The sequence below is a fragment of the Mycteria americana genome, chromosome 28 (genome assembly GCF_035582795.1).
Source record: "Mycteria americana isolate JAX WOST 10 ecotype Jacksonville Zoo and Gardens chromosome 28, USCA_MyAme_1.0, whole genome shotgun sequence".
In the NCBI taxonomy this organism is placed as follows: Eukaryota; Metazoa; Chordata; class Aves; order Ciconiiformes; family Ciconiidae; genus Mycteria; species Mycteria americana.
The window spans coordinates 838,911-856,953 of record NC_134392.1 but is presented as its reverse complement, the minus strand read 5'-3'; the positions used below and the strand labels follow the sequence as shown (position 1 = coordinate 856,953).

The window sequence follows — 18,043 nt, the reverse complement described above, 5'->3', positions numbered from 1 at the left end:
GCTTTTGCGGGGTGGGTGGGTGGGGGCTGCGCACCCCAAACTGGGGTTCGTGGCGCCTCGAGGCTGCCGGCCTCGTGTCCCCACTTGCACGAGGGCGTGCGAGGCCCTGGTGCACAGGGATTTGGCTTGGGCACGCGCCCACTGCCGGCCCCTCCTGCCCCCCCCCCCCCGAGTCCCAGAGAGCTGCCCCCACCCTGGGGACCCACCGCTGTGTCCCCGTGGGATGGTTTTGGGGGGGACTAGGAAGGCTCTGTCCCCGGGGCGGGGGGGATGCGAGGGGCAGGGTTGGGCAAGGAGCACCGGTGGCCACTGGACCCGAGCCCAGCGGGACCCGGGCATCCCGGCTGCCCCCCGCCCCCCCCCAAACCTCCATCCCCAGGGACCCCGGAGAGGGGACCCGGGGCCACCCCGGCGCGGGGAGCATCCCCGAGCACCCCTCGGCCGGGCTGCGGGTACCCCGGGGGGGGATGCTCGGCCGCCTCCCTCCCTCCCTCCCGGTCCAGCCCGGTTCGGTTCCGCCCAGCTCAGCCCGGTTCGGTTCCGCCCAGCCCGGCCCGGTCCGACCCGGTGCCTCCAGCCTCCCCCACCGGGCGCGCCGCCCCCTGCACCGGGCCGGTGTCGCGGCTGCAGCCGGTGGCGGCGGGTCCCGCTCGGCAGCGCGGCGGGGCCCGGCCGGGGCGGGGGCGCGGCGCGGACAAAGGCGGCGGCGGCGGCGGCGGCGGCGGCGGCGGGGCCCGGCCGGGGGATGCGGCTGCGGCGGCGCTGAGCGGCTGCGGCTCCGGGACCGGCTCCGGTAGCAACCGGGGAACGACCCGACCCGACCCGGCCCGGTGAGGCTCCGGTACCGGCAGCAGCGGGGCGGCCCCGGCGGGGTCCGTGCCTGCAGGATGCGCTTCTTCCCCGGCCTCCTCCTCCTCCTCTCCGCCGGTTCCCCCGCGATGCAGGTAAGGGAGGGCGGGGGCGCCGGGCGGGGGGAGGGGGGGGATCGGTTCGAGGGGGGCCGGGCGGTGCCCTCAGCTTCCCCCGGGGATGCCGGTTTGGCACCGGGGCCGGTGGGGATGCCAGGACCTGCCCTGGGTATGTCCCCAGGATGGGGACACCGGGCAACCCCAGGGGACACCGGGCACCCCAAGGTGTTTGTGGGTGGCACTCGGGTGCTGGGGTCCTTCCCAAGCCCAGGGTGAGTGCTGGGCTTTGGCCCCGGTGTCCCACCACCCTCCCGGCCTCGGGGGTGGCCACCTGGGTGGCCACCTGGGTGCGGGGACGGTGGCATAACCCCTCCCCGGACACCCCAGGAGGGTGCTCGGTCTGAGCTGGGGGATGCTGGGGACCTTGCCCTGTGCCAGTGCGGTGGTGGGGACACGTGGGTGACGGATGGCTCTGGTGGGACTGGCGTGGGAGCGCCTTCACACGTGGCCATCGAGGACGAGGGAAGGCAACGGCCTGGATCCGTCCCGCTTCACCCGGGCCGTGCCACGTGCCCCGGGCTGGCCCCTGACACCGGTGTGGATGTGGGGTGCCAGCTGTCCCCACCCTGGGGGACATCGCGGGGTTGCGGGTGGGTCTGGGGGGAGCCTGGGGGGGGAGCAGGCGCCCATGGGTGCACCCCGGCAGGGCTTGGGGCCGGTGCTGGCTCTGTGCCGGGATGATCTGCCCGTGGGGGGACAGATGGGTGACTCGGGTCCCCTGAGGGCAGCCACCGCGGCAGCACTGGGAGGGACCAGACTCCTCGGAGCTGCGCCAGAGCCAGCTGTGCTCCAGCTGTGCCCGGCACCGCTGGGGCGCTGGCAGCTGTGCAGGCGCCCGCCAAGGCGGGTGTCACGGGCTTGCGCGCCGTGTCCCAGTGGGGCCAGGGCCAGCGCGGCTCCACCACCCGCCTCCCTCCGCCCAGTGCCACCAGGGATGGCACCGTCCCAGCGCCCGCGTGCCCCGCGTGCCAGCGGCATCCTTGTGCCGGGGCGGAGGTGGCGAGGCGGGAAGGTCCCAAGGGGCGAGACGGCGAGGACGTAGCTCGGTGTCCCTGTGTGTCCCCCCCCTTACCCTGGGGCTGCCTCCGTCCTCCAAAGCGCCTCGGCCCTCCGGGGCCGCGGGAGGTCAACCCGCAGCGGCTGCCACAAGCCGCCGTGGGGACAGGGCCGGTTTGGGGGCTCCCGCGGTGGCCCCATCCTCTCCCTGCAGCCCCGCACACTGGGTTCGGCGCCGCCCGGGGCCCGTGGGTCAGCAGCCAGAGCTGTGTGCTGGGCCTGGCGTTATTTGCAATTAAGTGGTTCGTTATTAGCAGCTGGCTCTGCTGAATATTCAGCGGCGGTTGTGCAGCCTGTTGACTATGCATGAGCTGGGGTTGCCAGACTGGGGGCTGCGCCGGCCTGGCCAGGTCTTCCCCGCAGCTGCTTCCCAGAGGTGCTTTTGCGGGGTGCCGGGGTGACGCTGGGGCTGAACCGGGGCCAATCCCGGGCAGAAATTATGTCCCCAGCCTGCCCAGAGTGTGGCCCTGCCACCTCCCTGCTCGTGTTCCCTGCGTGTCCCCAAGCTGCAGGCGATGGGGCTGGGGTGGGACCCCAAACCAGACTCCTCTTCTGGGTGCTACCCATGCGGGGGGCTCATCCGGGGGGTGACGGGGCAGGGACGGGATGCGGGGACCCGGCTGGAGATGGCTGGGATGTGGGGAGCTCCGGGCGGGCCTTGGCCGCATCTGGATCTCCCCCTTTCCCCCCTAAACAGCTGCTCTGCTCCCACTGCCCCAGTGGGTTTGGGGGGTGGGTGCGTGGCCCCACCGAGGCCCTGCTGCATCTGCACCTCGTTCCCCAGCACCGCGCTCAGCCACACCTAACGAGCTGGAGTTAACGAGCTATCTATCTGCAGGCAGATTCCTCGTCTGGGCTGGAAGGGAACGCTGCAACGGAGTAATGAAGAGGTGGGGAGGAGGTTTGGGGGTCGCAAGGGGGGGCTCCCCCATCCTCCCACGCTGTCCTGGTTGTGCAAAGCCCCTCAGATGAAGCTGCCCGCCCCGTGCACCCGGGTGTGCCGGTGACACGCTCGCCCCGTGGGTGTCCCCGTGGGAGCACGTGGCACGCAGGGCTCGTGGCGGGTGGGAGATGGGGGGTTTGGAAGCCCTGCCCTGTGGCTGTGGGGTCAACCCCCCCCCCCCAAAAATGAGTCCTTAATGTGGCAGCTGCATCGCTGCAGGCCAGAGCATGGGGACACCCATATCTTGGGTGGCGGCTGCACCCAGCGTGGATCCCCCCTGGGGCCAGATGCCCACTTTGGGGGTTCCTAGGCACTTGAGGGAGGGTCTCAGAGGTGAGCACCCACCCTTCAGTCCCTGCTGGGGTCTGCTGGCCGTCCCCACCTACCAGGGCCTCGTCCCTGGGGACACGGGGACAGTTGTCCCTGTGGGTGCTTCCCTGTCCCCTCCGCGGTGGTGGCCGAGCCGGTGTCTGCAGCGCAAAGCCCAGGAGCACCCCGAAACCCGCGGCGTGGGGGCACCGTGGGGAGGGGGGGGTGGGGGGGGGTGGGGGGGGGCTTTCCCCGTGGTTGCCCCTGGGCTGTGCGTGTCTGTCCCCACGCGGTGGCACTGTGGGACCGTGGCACGGGAGATGGGCGGCAAAAACAGGGCGAGGATGCTCAAAGCCTCGGGGGTCCCGCTGCTGCACCCAGTGGGCCGGGTCCCGTGGGGGGCTCAGGGTGGGCACCCACCGGCAGAACTGCTGAAAGGGTTTGGGGTGTCCGGGGGGACCCCAGGGAGGTCGCTGCTGTGGGGATGGGGTGCGCTGGGGGAGGTGGCAGGAGGTGGGGGGGCCGTGGAGGGGTCGCATCCTCCCTGGTCCCCGCAGCCGTGGGCTGTCGTGAGGATGGAGACGAGAATTTGGGGTGTCTGGGGGGGGCCTTGTGGGGCCTCAAGGGGGGCTGGGGGGGCTGGGCCCGGGGTGATGGGTGCTCGGGGGTGGCTGCAGCCTCCAAACCAGGCTGGGGGTGCGGAGGTCCCTGATACTGGGACCAGGGTAAGGGAGAGCAGGGGTCTCTGGGGGTCCTGGTCCCCCAGACCGGGGGTCTCTGGGGGTCCTCCTCCCCCAAATCAAGGGGCTCTGGGGCTCTCCTCCCCCAAATCAAGGGGCTCTGGGGGTCCTGCTCCCCCACACCAGGGATCTCCAGGGGTCCTGCTCCCCCAGACCAGGGATCTCCAGGGGTCCTGCTCCCCCAAACCGGGGGTCTCTGGGGTTCTCCTCCCCCAAACCAGAGGTCTCTGGGGGTCCTGCTCCCCGAAACCAGGAGTCTCTGGGGGTCCTGCTCCCCCAGCCCAGGCCATGCTGGGCTGCTCCAAAGGGAGCTGGGTTGGATGGGTGCTGTGCTGTGCTGTGCCGGGTGGGACCACCCCGAACCGGGACCGTACCGAGCCGTGCCGGGCAAGACCGTCCCGAACCGGGGGCCGGACAGGATCCCCCCAAAACGGGATCACCCCGAATCGGGACTGTACCAAACCGTACCGGGCAGGATCACCCCGAACCGGGACCACCCCGAACCGTGCCGGGCAGGACCATCCCGAATCGGGACCATCCCGAACCGGGACCACCCCGAACCGGGACCACCCCGAACCGTGCCGGGCAGGATCACCCCGAATCGGGACCATCCCGAACCGGGACCACCCCGAACCGTGCCGGGCAGGATCACCCCGAATCGGGACCATCCCGAACCGGGACCACCCCGAACCGTGCCGGGCAGACCCGCCCCAAACCGGGGCCGTACCGGGCTGGCCCGGGGCCAGCGACGCCGACGTCACTCCGGAGCGGCGCCGGCCCCGTTATAAGGGCGAGCGCGGCGCGGGGGCTCCGCAGGCGGCGGGGCCGGTGCGTGGTTCGCCCCGGCGGGCACCGGCACCGGCACCGGTACCGGGACCGGGTGGCGGGGTGTGATGGGCAGGCGGCGGCGGCGACGGCGACATGACGGTGCCGCTGCTGAAGATCGGGGCCGTGCTGAGCACCATGGCCATGGTCACCAACTGGATGTCCCAGACGTTGCCCTCGCTGGTGGGGCTCAACGGTACCGCCGTGTCACGGGCCGGTACCTCCGAGAAGATCGTGAGTCGGCCCGGTACTGGGGAGGGGAGCACCGGGGAGGGGGTGCGGGTACGGCGGGAGAGGGCTGGGGGGGGGGGGGGATGCCTGGGCTGCGGCGCGGAGCTGCGCCACCGGTACCGGCACCCGCCGGGCTCGGGCGGCCCCGGGATGCGGCGCATCGGGACCCCTCCTCTTCCCCCTCCGGGCGCGGGGACCCCCCTCCGCCTTCCCCCGGCCACCCCCCCATCCTCCCTTCCTCCCGGGCAAGGTGCACCGGAGACCCCCCCCCATTCATGGGCACCTCCCCATCCTCCCTTCCTCCCGAGCAAGGTGCACCGGGGACCCCCTCCCCCGACACGGGATCCCCCCCTTCGCTTTCCCCCTGGGCACAGGACCCCCCCTCCACCGGGGATTCCCCGGGCATGCGGACCCCCTCCCCGGGCAGGGCACACGGGACCCCCCCGGGGCACGGGGATCCCCCCTCCTGCCTTCCCCCCGGGCAGGGCAGGCACTGGGGACCCCCCGACTGGGGCTGGTCTCACTGGGGAGCCTGGGGCTGGGGTCGTCCAATGGAGGAGACCCCTGCGGGGGGGAGCTGGGGGGCTCCTGACCCCCTTCTTTCCCCCGGGAGACCCGAGCTGGGCAGTTCCCGGGGGCTGGGGCAGGGCTGGGCGGGGGGGGGGGGAGCTGGACCCCTGCGGGGCGGGGGTCCTGGCTAGGGAAGGGGGGTGAGCCCCCTGGGTCGCAGGCCCCTGGGGAGCTGGTGGCTGTCCCCAGGCTGGGGCACCCCAAATTTCCCCTGGGACTCTGGGGGCTGCGGCTGGTGTCAGCCCCTCGGTGCAGACCCCGGTGAGAGCGGGGCCGGGTGTGCGGCGTGAAAACAAGTTGGGAGTGGAGGGGGACACGCTTGTGGCGGGGGGGGGGGGGGGGGATGTTTTGGGGGGCTGCAACGGCAGCGACAGGGCTGGGCTGCGCCCCGGGTGATGCCGCACCCGGGGAGGGCTGGGCTGCGCGGTCGGTGCTGCGGGGCCTGGCTGGCACCCAGCCGTAGCCGGTGATGCTGGTGGGGGGGGCCGTGATGTGGGGCCACATCCTTCATCGTGAGAAAACCTCTCCGGTAGCCGGAGCCTTCCCGTGTGGGACTGGGCACCCTGTTTGGGGGGCTGTGGTGGGAAATCCTGCCAAGGCAGGCGCTTCTTGCCGTTGCCAGTGCCGATCTCGGCTGGGGGGGCGGGGGGGGTGGATGATCTGGTTTGGGGGTGTTTGAGGAAGGAGCTGGCACAGCCCATCTGGAGCCTGCCGTCAGCTGGGCCGGCGGACGTGCTGCCCGCCGGCAGTAGCCGACCAGCTTTGCGTGCCCCCCGCTCCTGGCAGCGACCGCCCTGCCCCCCCCCCAGCCCCCCGCGCCCGGAGCCACCGGCAGAGCCGTTGGGGGCTCACCGGGTGGCTCCCCCCACCTTGGCTGGTGCAAGTCCCAGCCGTGAGGGTCTTTCCCCGCAACCCTCGACCCGTTCCACAGGGATCCCTGGGATCCCTAGGGATCTTTTTCGGGGTGCCGTTCCCGGCAGAGCTTCTGCGGAGGACGAGAGCAGCGGCCTTCGTCGCCGCGGCCCTGCGCGTGGCGACGGGGTCTCACCGGGCACCACCGAACAGGCAATCACGTTGCAGGGCAATTAGCGGCGCTCGGGGTAAAGCAGGCGCTGCTCTGCAATAATTGGCTAATCATTAGTCACTCTTTGGTGTTCGTTGTAAAATCATTAATCACCGGGAAGGAGCGCTGCTAATGCGGCTGTAACGGGCTGGCGCAACCGCCCACGGGAGCCGCCGGGATGGCGTGCCGGACCGCGGGGCGCGAGGGGCCGCTGGCGCAGCCGTGGCGGGGAGCTGGCGTGCCGGTTGCGGAGCTGATCTCCCGCCTGGGTTTAGCAAGGCAGCGCTGGATGCTGAAGTGAGCCGGGCTTACCCAAAAGCCGATGCTGGCCTCCCTGGCTTCAGCTCCGGGCATGGTGATGCCCGGCGTGGCCTTTTGCCGTTGTTCAGGGGCTCTCGAAGCCCCTTTCTAGAAAACAGCGGTTCCTTTTCTGCTCTGAGGTCCAGAGCCGGATTCGTCCAGCCCAGGCCCGGGTGCTCCCATCGGCTCGGCCCTGTGGCACGACGGGGACGCCGTCGCTGCAGACCCTGGCGCTGGAGCAAGGCAACGGCTCTCAACTTGCCGGAGGAGCAACACCGCGCTCCGGCCGGCGACGGGGAGAGACCGGAGCATCCTCTGCAGCGGCTCCATCACCAGCGGTCCCGCTCCAGAAGGAGGGGGCAGAGGCGTGGAGGGGCTCTTGCCTTTACCGCCCGTGCCAACTGGGGGTCTCCTGGCTTCGAAGGGCGCTTGGTCAGACCCCAGTGCCCCCAGCCATGGCTGCTTTGCTGAGGCAAGGGGCCGAGCGGGGATTCCCGGATGCTTGGGGACCCCCATGTCCCTCATGAGAGGGGTTGGGGTGCTCCGACACCCCACACCCCCCCCCGCCCCGGTCACCGGCTCCCTGGCAGCTCTCTGCACCGCGGCCGAGGGTGTCAGCAGTTTCTCCTCTCCCGAGCTGCGAGCAGGCAGCTTTCCCGGGGAGCTCTAATTAATAACCCAGTGACAGATTGCACAGGCTGCGTTTAACCTAATAATACCGCCAGCAGCAGCAGCCGCCGCCGCCGCCGGGCCCCCGAGCCGCAGTGGGCAGGCGCGGGCAGGGCTGCCCTCCGCCTCCATCCCTGGGGGTTATGTGCAGGGAGGGGGGCTGGATGCGGCCGTGGAACTGCATCTTCCCGGGATCCGGCTCTCGCCCGTGGATGCTCACCCACATCCCGGGGGCCGCTCGGGACGGACCCCGGGGTTTCCGCGCCGTGCGAAGCCCAATCTGGCAGGCAGAGGAGCTCTGCCAGCCTCCAAATCGGGGGCTCTGAGCGCTGCCTGCACGCATCCTGCCTGGCATTAATTATGCATTAGCCCTCTATAAAGTATTCATGGCTGCACGCTGCTCAGCCGCGGCCAGGAGGGTCCCGGGTAAAGGGAAATGGTTCCTCGGCGGCTGCGGATGCTCTGCCCAGGTTGCTCCGGGTTTGCTTTGGGCTTTTTCATCTCGGTAGCTTTTTTTTTGAAGGCAGAAATGAAGCTTTTGGTGCACAGGATGTTCCCGGGATCCTGGGGGTGGGAGATCGAGCGGCGCCTGTGCCGGCTGCCGGTGCTCGTGCCGTGGGTGCCAGCCCCACGCCGTGCCCGGAGCAGCTGGGGGGGGGGGACCCCCTCCTGCCATGGGGACCCCAGTTTTGGTGGGTAGGAGCACACAACGCCGTCCATTCGGTCTTTCCCAACGTGCCTCTCTGATAATCGCTCATCATATTAATTCACCTGCCGTAGCAGCGAGCAGCCGGCGCGACGCCGTCCGCCAGCGCGACGCCGTCCGCCGGCGCCTTCCTAAGGACTGGTTATCCCGCGATGTGGCTCGTCACCAGCCGGGGCTGCCGAGGGCTCCCGGCCCCCGCGCCGACCAGGCTCCATCTCTGCTGCATTGGAGCTGGGCTGAATAAATCCTCTATTTACCTCCGCCTGCGATAACTCGGGAATTTACTCGGTTAAGGGCGAGTTTTACACTGCCGTCAGTTAATTTATTCTCGTTGCGCCGGAGGTTAGAGAACGGTGTTTAGCCACCGCCGTGTCCAATAAATCCCTTCCGATGTGAAACATGAAGTTAAAACCGCTGCGTGTAAAGTAAAGTATCGTCCCTGGCTTGTTACAGGGAACGGGTCATTTATCTTCGCCTGGCTCGGTGCAGAAGGCGCTTGGAGAGCGATGAGTTTGCTCTTGATTTTCATAATTAATAATTATGAATTACCCATGAAATGCTAAATGGCCCAGCGCAAAAACGCCGGCTTATGGCATGAATAAATCAGGCAAAGGGGAGGAAGGAAGGGGGGGGTGTGGATGTTTCTCTGCTTGGTTTTCGGGGCGAGCGTGGTGAGACCCAGCTGAAAACGGGGGGCAGCGGGAGCCTGCAGTGGTCACCCCCATCTTCGGCCGCGTTGGGAGACCAAAAGCAAAACCCCGACCCTGGATCCGCTTGGAAAAGCCGCAGCTGGAGGCGAAAATCGGCTTTCCGAGGGCAGCGGGGCTGGTGGGATGCTCGGGGGGCTAGCTGGGGGTGCCCCGGTGCCCGCCCGGGTGCCCCCCCGCGCAGGGGGATGTGCCGGTGTTTCCCCACCACCGTCGAAGAGACCCGAAATTCAAGGGGAAGGAATGAGCAATTCGTACTCGGAGCTCCGCTCCCCTCCAGCGGCGAGATGGCCGCGGCGGAGGAAATTCCTGCCTCGTCGACCCTATTAGTGGGAAATAACACCGGGCTGGGTCTGCGGGAGGAAGAGGAGGGATGCGGAGCTGGCTGGTGGGAGATGATGAAGAGTGTTTCCTCGTCATTCCCTCCCATCCCGCTGTCATTTCGTGGCCGGCCTGGGAGCGCAGGACCTGCTGGGAAGCTGAAATCTCCGTATTTGGAGCAGATCGCTGCGGCGAAATGAGCCTTGGAGAGGGGGGAAAAAATATTAAATGACCTGGATGAAAACCTAAAAGGAGGGAGAAATGCAAAGCGGCTCAGATCCACCGGGACGAGAACGGGTTCTGGAGGCGGCAGCGGGCAGGGCAGGACCACGGGGCTGCGCCGTGGCGGGACGCGAGCTTTGCCGGCGCCGGGCGGGGATGGCGCCGCTTCAGGAAGGGTTTGGTGGGCTCGTCCTGGCGCCGCGACGTCGCTCCCTGGGCTGGTTTGTCCCCAGCCAGGTGACGGCAAGAGGGAAAGACCCCCCAGCCTCTTGCCGAGGCGATGCCGCGCTGCCGGCCCTGCCCCAGCCCCTGCGGTTTCGGGGAAGCCCCGGCACGCGTGGGGAGCCTGGCGCGGGCGGGCGAGCGGCTCCGGCACCCTTCGGGGGCCTGACATCTCCCCTCCTCTTTCCCGCAGACCCTCTTCCAGAGCCCCGACGAAGGCTGGCAGGTTTACACCTCGGCACAAGCCCCCGACGGCAAATGCCTCTGCACGGCCGTCATCCCCGTCCAGGGCACTTGCTCCCGCGACCTGCGCAGCCACCAGCTCCGCCAGCTCATGGAGAAGGTGAGCGTTGGCCGGCCCGGTGCTAATTGGCATTACCAGCCGAGCCCGCTAACGAAGTGGTTAATTTGTGGGCGGGAAGATGCAGAGCCTTGCCCGGTAGCTCGGACCTCTACGGTGGGGGACCCCCTTCCAGCGCGGGCGCGCCCCACGGCGGGGTGTGACAGGCTCGTCCCTTTCCGTGGGACGCGTGGCGACCGCGTCCCGGCGAGGACGCCCGCAGCTCCCTCCCTCCCTGCGTAACATCGCTGTGCAAAGAGCTGCTGTTTGCCGCTACGAGCGCCCTTAACGCCCCCGCAAAGAGCAGCGCTCGCATCCTCCTGCGTGGTTTTGCCGGAAGGGCGTCACCGTGCCGCCGCGCATCCGTGGTGCCACCGGCACGCGGCGATGCCCTCGCCGCACGAAGCGAGCCCGCCACGTGGCCGCGGAGATGAAGTCGGCCGGGAGCTAAATCCCAAGCACGCTTTAGGCTGCAGCCCCGTGAGCCAAACGACGCTTAACGGAGCTCGGGGGGTTTCCCCGTGCGGAACGGGGGACGGGTGGTTTCCCACGGCCCCTTCCCCGTGGGCTCTGCGGAAACGCTGGCAGAAGCCATTGGCCTTCCCCTCCCCGCCGCGGGGAGCCGTGTGCCTGAGCAGAGCTCATTTAATTTCCCCCTGGTTTTTACACGTCCGTACGGGCAGGCACACCGCAAACCCGATTAAACTTTTATTATAACGTGCTGCAAAAACGCCTCTTAAGCAGCTCCCTTCCGAAGCGGCGGCGGCACCGTAAATACCAGCGGGGCCGGCGCTAATAAATAAATAACCGTTTGAGGAACACAGCCATGTTCACGTCATTTGAAAGCGTGGAAATAAAATAACTTTGCCGGCTGCGGCAGATGAAATTAAAGAATGAAAGCTCATAGACCGGGCTGGGAAATGTGCGCTCGGGTGGTTTAAAAAAACAAATAACAGCCGAAGCAGGATGAGTAAAACGCATTATTTTATACATTAAAGCGGCAGGGGGAAGAGTTTTCTCACAAGCGTTTACATAAATGCTGGTGCGGTGGAGGGGGGAGCTGCTCGTCCTGCGGCTCCCCGGGGACGGGGACAGCGGGTGGGGTCTCCCGGGGCCGTGTCCCCACCAGCACCCGCTGGCCTTGAGCTGGTTCTGGGGGTCGCTCTGCCTTCCCCGTCCCCTCTCTGCCTCCACACCCCAAATTTCCCCGGCTCCAGCCTCTCTGTTAGCAGCAGAGATGGGGCAGGGGGCTGTGTTAATTAGACGGAGGGCTTTGTCACCCCCCCCCCGTGCCGTCCCGTCGCGCAGGTGCAGAACATCTCCCAGTCCATGGAGGTGTTGGACCTCCGGACCTACCGGGACCTCCAATACGTGCGCAACACCGAGTCCCTGATGAAGGGCTTGGACTCCAGGCTGAAGGTGGCCGCTGAGAGCCAGAAGAGCCTCAACGCCAAGAGCTTCCAGGTGAGCCCGTCCCCGTCGTCGTCCCCCCCCCCCCCCCGATGCCTCTCGTGCCCCGTGGGACCGGCCGCCAGGTTCGGCAGCCCTCCCCGAGCACGCCGTGCTGTGTGATGCCACGACACGGGTGGGCACCCTGGGAAGGGTCCTGCTTTCGGTGGTCCGGGTGGCCGAGCGTCCCTGGGGTGGGCCCAAAGCTGAGCGTCCCTGTGGCAGTCCGGGTGGCCGAGCGTCCCTGTGTCACCCGAGAGCGCGGGGCGGGTGCAGGAGCAGGAGAGGGTGCCCAGCTGCGGTGGGCACGCAGGCAAGGCGCAGGGCAAACCGACCCGGGGCCGCATCCTGCCGCCACCCCGGGTGCCGCGGAGGGAGCTGTGCCGGTGCCGGGACAGCGGAGACGGCCAATTCCCAGCCCATCCGGCTGCGAATCGACACCTTTAATTAAACAAAACACCGCTCTTCCCCGGCAAAGCCACGATTTCCACCTGACGAGCGGCAGCCGCCAGCGCCGTGCGCTGATCGATGCAGCCTGCAAGTCAATGCTGCCGGTGCTGCAGCGGCTCTGCACCCCCAAGAAATCCCATTACCCGCCCCCCCCCCGGGGCACTGGTTTATTTTGGGAGCCTCAAGGCTTCATCCTGACAGCTAAAAGAGCGTTTCTGTCTCGGGAGCGGCTGGTTCTTGGCTCCGGAACGGGCCGGGGGATGCTCGGGCGGACGCTGGGCGCTGACAGTTGCAGAGACGAGACATTGATTAAACATCTGAGCTGCAGCAAACGTCTCGGCTGGTTTAATCACGGCAGGGAGGTGCTGAGCCCCGTGACCGGGATGCAATCCGGCCGAGACGCCACAACGCTGGCCCGGTAATGCCGCCCCGAAATGAAAGGCGAGGAGGGAGGAAAGGTGGTGGCGAGCCGGGCTTGTTCCCGGCAAAACCAGCTGAGCCGTGGGACGGCGAGCAGGGCCGGGGCCTCGGAGCGGGCCGGAGGCGCTGGCTGTGGATTTACAGCGTCCTTGGGCCGAGGAGACTCAGCGGAGTGGCTTGCAGCCAGGGCCAGCTGGCTGCCGTGCTTCCCCCGCGCTGCTTCCCCGCCATGCCGGTCCGGCGGCTGGCGCAAGCCCGGCAGGATCACGCACGGCTCCCCGGGGTCGAGCATCCCCGTGGCCACCCCAGAGCCGAGCGTCCCTGCGGCACGCTGGGCGCCCGCGCGCCCGTTGCCTGCGGCCAGCGCCCATCCCTGGCGTGCTCTCCCCACCCCGTCCTTGCGCCCCGGTCCCGTGTCGGCTGTCGGGGACCCTGCTCAGCCTTTGCCTGCCGGGCGGCTGAAGCCTTTGCCCGGCTGCTTCCAAAGCCAAGGTCAAAATGCCTCTTAACCTCCTCCTCGTGCTAAAAATAAGCGGAGATTTTTTTGAAACCCTGGACCCGGCTTAGAGCTCCGCCTGTTGCTCTTATTCCCCCAGCGCCGTCACTGCGCCTTCCTGCCTCCCTCTTGCCTAGAGCATCGCTCCGTGCCCAGCCGCCCCGCCGCTCCTGGCTGGCTGGGGAGGGGGGGACGTCACCCCGTGCCCCCACGGTGGGGCCGGATCCTGCCTTGCTTCCCACGCTGCGGAGCGAGGCGACGGCGGCGGGCGATTCATTAGCTACCGCTCCCCAAGCGCTTGGAAGATGCGAAACCTTGTAATTGTTATTAATTACCAGCCCAGGGAATAGGGCTCCTCGCTGGGCTGTTAACGAGGCTCCTCCATCGGGTGCTGCTGTGCCGGAAAGCTCCTTGCTACCCGGGGGGGGGGGGGTCCGTCTGTCCCACCCCGGCGGCATGGACGGACGGACTGCAGGCACGGGCACAAGCACCACCAGGCTGCAGGCAGGGGTTTAATTTAAGGGGGGTGGGGGTGTTGTTTTTTTTTTTTTTCCCCCTTGCACCCCTTAAACAGGAGCTCAAGGACAAGATGACGGAGCTGCTGCCTCTGCTGCCCGTCCTGGATCAGTACAAGTCGGACACGAGGCTGATCGTGCACCTGAAGGAGGAGGTGAGGAACCTCTCCGGGAGCTTGCTGGCCATCCAGGAGGAGATGGGTGCCTACGACTACGAGGAGCTGCAGCAGCGGGTGCTGATGCTGGAGGCACGGCTGCACGCCTGCATGCAAAAACTGGGTACGGCCCCCGCCACCTCAGCTCCGCGGTGGGTGGGCACCCAGGTGTCCCCCCCCCCCGTTCACAGCGGCGTCCCCGCGCGTGCAGGGAAGCCCGGGGTCCCTCCCCGTGCAGGCAGGGCAGGCGGCCGATGCCGCCCGCTTCCCGTTTCAGAGAAGCCAAGCCGCCGCCGCTGCTGCCTGCAGCTGCCGGGCGCCCTGCCCACGTGCTGGGCCTCCCGCTTTGCTGCACTGCCGATCTCTTCCGAATAATAATAACACCGGCAGCCCAGCATCCTCCAGTATGTGCCGGCGGGGTGTTTGCTGGTGCGGCCGGGCCCTGGGACCCGTGCGGGAGCCGCCTTTCCTTGCTCAGGAATGGCTGCCGGAGCCCAGCGGTGCCTTTTCCTTGAGCATCCCTCATCCCGCTGCCCTGTCCCCCGAGGCTCCTGGGGGGTCCCTGGGGTGAAGGGGAGCCCTGGTTCCCCGTCCCCCCCCGCTCGGTGCCTGATGCCTACGGGACCGGAGGGAGCCGGGCAACGTCGTGGTCCCGGGTGCCCACCCCTAACCCTGAACTCCGTCCCCACCCCAGGCTGCGGGAAGCTGACGGGCGTCAGCAACCCCATCACCATCCGAGCATCGGGCTCCCGCTTTGGGTCGTGGATGACCGACACGATGACGCCCAGCGCCGACAGCCGGGTGAGCGGCGGGGGCACCCGTGGGGATGGGGCGGGAGGGGACAGCCCTGCCTGGGCTTCCCGTGGCCCCCGCGTGGCTTTTTTCTGGGTGGCTTTCCCCCCAGCTCTCCCAGGCCCAAGCGGAGGTGAATTTTGCAGGCGGGCAGCTCCTCTCTCGGCAGGCCCGGCTCGGAATTTTTGCAAAACCCCAGCGCTCCTCGGGCACCGGCTCCCCTGCAACCTGCCTGGCTCGTGCTGCCGTGTCCCTCCTGGCTGTGCCTCCACGAGGGAGTGTGGCCCTGGGGTGCTCGCTGCCTGGGGTGCTCGCTGCCTGGGGTGCTCGCTGCCTGGGGTCCACGCACCTCGGTGCTCGCTGCCTGGGGTGCACACTGCCTGTGCACGCTGCCTGTGCACGCTGCCTGGGGTCCATGCACCTTGATGCACGCTGCCTGGGGTGCACGCTGCCTGTGCACGCTGCCTGGGGTCCATGCACCTTGATGCACGCTGCCTGGGGTGCACGCTGCCTGTGCACGCTGCCTGGGGTCCATGCACATTGGTGCACGCTGCCTTTGCACGTTCCCTGGGGTGCACGCTGCCTGTGCACGCTGCCTGTGCACGCTGCTTGGGGTCCATGCACCTTGATGCACGCTGCCTTTGCACGTTCCCTGGGGTGCACGCTGCCTGTGCACGATGCCTGGGGTGCATGCACCCTGATGCACGCTCCCTGGGGTGCACGCTGCCTGTCTGTGCTGCCTGGGGCCCATGCACCTTCATGCACCCTGATGCACGCTGCCTGGGGTGCATGCTGCCTGTGCTCGCTGCCTGGGGTCCATGTACATTGGTGCACGCTGCCTTTGCACACTCCCTGGGGTGCACGCTGCCTGTGCACGCTGCTTGGGGTCCATGCACCTTGGTGCACGCTGCCTTTGCGCATTCCCTGGGGTGCACGCTGCCTGTGCACGCTGCCTGTGCATGCTGCTTGGGGTCCATGCACCTTGATGCACGCTCCCTGGGGTGCACGCTGCCTGTGCACGCTGCCTGGGGTCCATGTACATTGGTGCACGCTGCCTTTGCACGCTCCCTGGGGTGCACGCTGCCTGTCTGTGCTGCCTGGGGCCCATGCACCTTGGTGCACCCTGCCTTTGCACACTCCCTGGGGTGCATGCTTCCTGGGGTGCACGCTGCCTGTGCACGCTGCCTGGGGTCCATGCACATTGGTGCACGCTGCCTGTGCACGTTCCCTGGGGTGCACGCTGCCTGTGCACGCTGCCTGTGCACGCTGCTTGGGGTCCATGCACCTCGGTGCACGCTGCCTTTGCACGCTCCCTGGGGTGCACGCTGCCCGTGCACGCTGCCTGGGGTGCATGCACCCTGATGCATGCTCCCTGGGGTGCACGCTGCCTGTGTGTGCTGCTTGGGGTCCATGCACCTTGGTGCACGCTGCCTTTGCACACTCCCTGGGGTGCACGCTGCCCGCGCACGCTGCCCGGGCTGCACGCACCTTTGTGCACGTTCTCTGGAGCGCGCGCGCGCTTGCCGGGGTGCCCGCTTGCCGGGGTGCCTGCTTGCCGGGGTGCCCGCTTGCCGGGGTGCCCACTTGCCGGGGTGCCTGCCTGCGGGTGCAACCCCTGGGCTCCGTTGCCGTGGGGCACACGCTGCCTCTGCGGAGCTCTGCCAAGCGCAGAGGAAGGCAACTGGGCCGCCGTGGTGGGAGCCCGGGCAGGAGCACCCTCGGAGTCTCTGCGGGGGGGGGGGGGCTCGGTCACGCCGGGTGGTTCTGATGAAGCACCCCCTCTTATTAAAAATTCCCCAAGCATTGGATCTGCAGAAAGAGCAGAAAAGATGTTTCGAGGAGGGGGAAGCCAGAAAAACGTTGTGTCCTGGCAGGTGGCGGCGGTGTAAACGGCTGCAATGCGCTGGGGGGGGGGCCGTGCAGGAAATGGGTCGCGTCCGTCTGTCCTGGGAGCCGGTCTTGATGGGGGTGGGAGCCCCGTTTTGGCCGGGCACCCCTAACCTGAGCCTGCTGCAGGTGTGGTACATGGACGGTTACTACAAGGGCCGCCGCGTCTTGGAGTTTCGGACCTTGAACGACTTCGTGACGGGGCAGAACTTCGTGCAGCATCTCCTGCCGCATCCCTGGGCCGGCACCGGCCACGTGGTCTTCAACGGGTCCCTCTACTACAACAAATACCAGAGCAACATCGCGGTGAAATACCACTTCCGCTCCCGCAGCGTGCTGGTGCAGCGCAGCCTCGCCGGCGCCGGCTACAACAACACTTTCCCGTATTCTTGGGGTGGTTTCTCCGACATCGACTTCATGGTGGACGAGAGCGGGCTGTGGGCAGTCTACACCACCAACCAAAACGCCGGCAACATCGTGGTGAGCCGGGTGGACCCCCAGACGCTGGAGGTCCTGCATAGCTGGGACACGGGTTACCCCAAACGAAGCGCCGGAGAGTCCTTCATGATCTGCGGCACGCTCTACGTCACCAACTCGCACCTCGCCGGCGCCAAGATCTATTTTGCCTACTACACAAACACTTCCAGCTACGAATACACGGATATTCCCTTCCACAACCAGTATTCCCACATATCCATGCTGGACTACAACCCGCGGGAGAGGGTGCTCTACACCTGGAACAACGGCCACCAGGTCATCTACAACGTCACGCTCTTCCACGTCATAAAGACGTCGGGTGAGCTGTGACCCTGCGCCGGACTCCTCTGTGCTCTCCCTCCCCGGCTCTTGATTTTTCTACACTTCAGCCTCAGCCGTTCTCTCGAGGGGATGGAGCCTTCCTCCTCCTCCTCCTCCTCCTCCTCCTCCTCCTCCTCCTCCTCCTCCTCCTCCTCCTCCTCCTCTTTGATTTTTATTTTTTTTTAATATTTCTTTGGTTTCTTCCCGCGGGTTCGCGGCGCATGGATCTCTGCTGCCTTCATTTGAGCTGACCTCGGTTGTTTTTTCTGGTTTGTTTTTGGGTTTTTTTTGTGGTTTTTTTTGTTTTTTTTTGTTTTTTTTCCAATTTACATCTTTATTTTGACAGCAAATAAAACCACTCTCTTTGACATTTGATGGGGCTCGTGCTGATACTTTTTTTTCCCCCAATTTTTTTTTTAAAATTATTATTATTTGTCCCTTGACGGCTTGGTTTCCCCCCTTTTCCTGCATCCCCCCTGCCGGCAGATGCCAGGAGCTGGCTGTAAGCTACGGCCCTCTCCTCCAGATGTGCGCTGGCAGCCAGCGACGTTGTTTATGGGCATGTTTAATGCATGCGGGTGCGACGCTGGGGAAATTACAGCAGAGCTGGGCGAGGCGAGGAGGAAGGGAAGGGAAATTATAGTGCAGCTGCAGGCAGCGGGCGGGGGGAGCGGACCCTGCAAGGGGGGGAGCAGACCCTGCAAGGGGGGGGAGCAGACCCTGCAAGGGGGGGAGCGGACCCTGCAAGGGGGGGAGCGGACCCTGCAAGGGGGGGAGCGGACCCTGCAAGGGGGGGGAGCGGACCCTGCAGGGGGGGGAGCGGACCCTGCAAGGGGGGGAGCGGACCCTGCAAGGGGGGGGAGCGGACCCTGCAAGGGGGGGAGCGGAC

At 67.2% G+C, this 18,043-nt stretch overlaps 1 protein-coding gene across 1 annotated transcript; it reads left to right on the top strand.

The window, feature by feature from the left end:
* The first annotated feature begins 819 nt into the window (after window positions 1-819).
* Window positions 820-17,415, top strand: OLFM2 (olfactomedin 2). Its single transcript, XM_075525990.1, has 6 exons — window positions 820-944; window positions 10,046-10,195; window positions 11,501-11,656; window positions 13,582-13,801; window positions 14,372-14,478; window positions 16,486-17,415. Exons 1-6 carry the CDS (start codon window positions 888-890, stop codon window positions 17,161-17,163), a joined length of 1,368 nt encoding a protein of 455 aa, XP_075382105.1. The 5' UTR covers window positions 820-887; the 3' UTR covers window positions 17,164-17,415.
* Window positions 17,416-18,043: the final 628 nt, after the last annotated feature.

Coding starts and splice junctions, on each gene's coding strand:
- OLFM2 (XM_075525990.1), top strand. CDS start 888: ATGCGCTTCTTCCCCGGCCTCCTCCTCCTCCTCTCCGCCGGTTCCCCC. Junction 11,657..13,581: donor TCAACGCCAAGAGCTTCCAG/GTGAGCCCGTCC, acceptor CCCCTTAAACAG/GAGCTCAAGGACAAGATGAC. Junction 14,479..16,485: donor CGCCCAGCGCCGACAGCCGG/GTGAGCGGCGGG, acceptor AGCCTGCTGCAG/GTGTGGTACATGGACGGTTA.